General features: G+C 25.1%; 1 protein-coding gene across 1 annotated transcript in view; it reads right to left on the bottom strand.

The window, feature by feature from the left end:
- LOC100166291 (structure specific recognition protein-like) overlaps positions 1-1039 on the bottom strand; it is a gene marked incomplete at both ends in the record, with an annotated part of 6233 nt that extends 5194 nt beyond the window's left edge. The window contains 1 exon segment of the mRNA NM_001163107.1: positions 911-1039. Within this exon segment, the coding sequence (NP_001156579.1) occupies positions 911-1039 (129 nt within the window).
- Between the last annotated feature and the right edge of the window lie 35 nt (positions 1040-1074).

A 1074-nucleotide genomic window follows, 5' to 3' on the forward strand; every position in this document is an offset into this window, starting at 1 on the left:
AAAAAAAACAAATTTTTAACCCTTTTTAAATTAGCCTATCTTCTTCCCAGTGGGTCTAATCTACCCAATTAAGAGGCCATAACTCCGGGAATTACTTATATCACAGCATACAAACTTAGATAATAGCCGATTCTCAGACATATAATTATTATATTGATACAAATAATAATATTAATCAACAAACATGCCAGATTAACCAATAGCAACCAACATATAATACACTATTATTATTTTTATAATAATATTTTTTTTTTATATATATATAACCATAACAACCATTTATAAACAAATATTTCTACTGTAAATTATCAAAATCCCTGTTTGAGCACTTCTTTTATTTTTTTCTGGACAACCCTTATCACTTAAGTGTATGAAAAATAGATGTTAGCCGATTCTCATACCTACTGAATATGCACAAAAAATTTCATCAAAATCTGTCAAGCCATTTCGGAGGAGTATGGTAACGAAAACTGTGACACGAGAATTTTATATATTAGCTCGTATATTAGATTATAACGGCATAACAAATTAATAATTTTGACCAATAATTTAAACAATTATCAATAAAAAAAACTACTCATACCGAATTTCTATAATACTTTATATATAATAACTTATATTTAAAAACAGTTAAGTACCTATTATTTACATTTTTCTACTGTCAAATACAAATATACATCAATAATTTATTCAATACATAATTAATTATTTAGTAGACATTTTATAGACTACTCTCCATAATTTTACTATAGCTATTTCTAGAATTAAATATTGAATATAAGATTTCTCCCATTATAACAATTATATTTTGAAATACAAATATAACTGTGGACACCAATTGATAAGACCAAGTGAAATTAGATATTTCAATGTAATACAAAGATATTTGTTTATAATAACAAGTTATTACCCTTTAAAACTGGCTGGTGTTGTTATTTTTCTATTAACAATGGCTTTCATGACTTGAGCAAGAACTTCATATGTAGGACCAGATATTTCTTTGGTCAACTTTCCTGCATATTTTGCTTCTATTTCTTCACTAAAAATTAATTAAAACACATTTTCATATTTCTT

Source organism: Acyrthosiphon pisum, unplaced genomic scaffold (assembly GCF_005508785.2).
Source record: "Acyrthosiphon pisum isolate AL4f unplaced genomic scaffold, pea_aphid_22Mar2018_4r6ur Scaffold_377;HRSCAF=803, whole genome shotgun sequence".
Lineage (NCBI taxonomy): Eukaryota > Metazoa > Arthropoda > Insecta > Hemiptera > Aphididae > Acyrthosiphon > Acyrthosiphon pisum.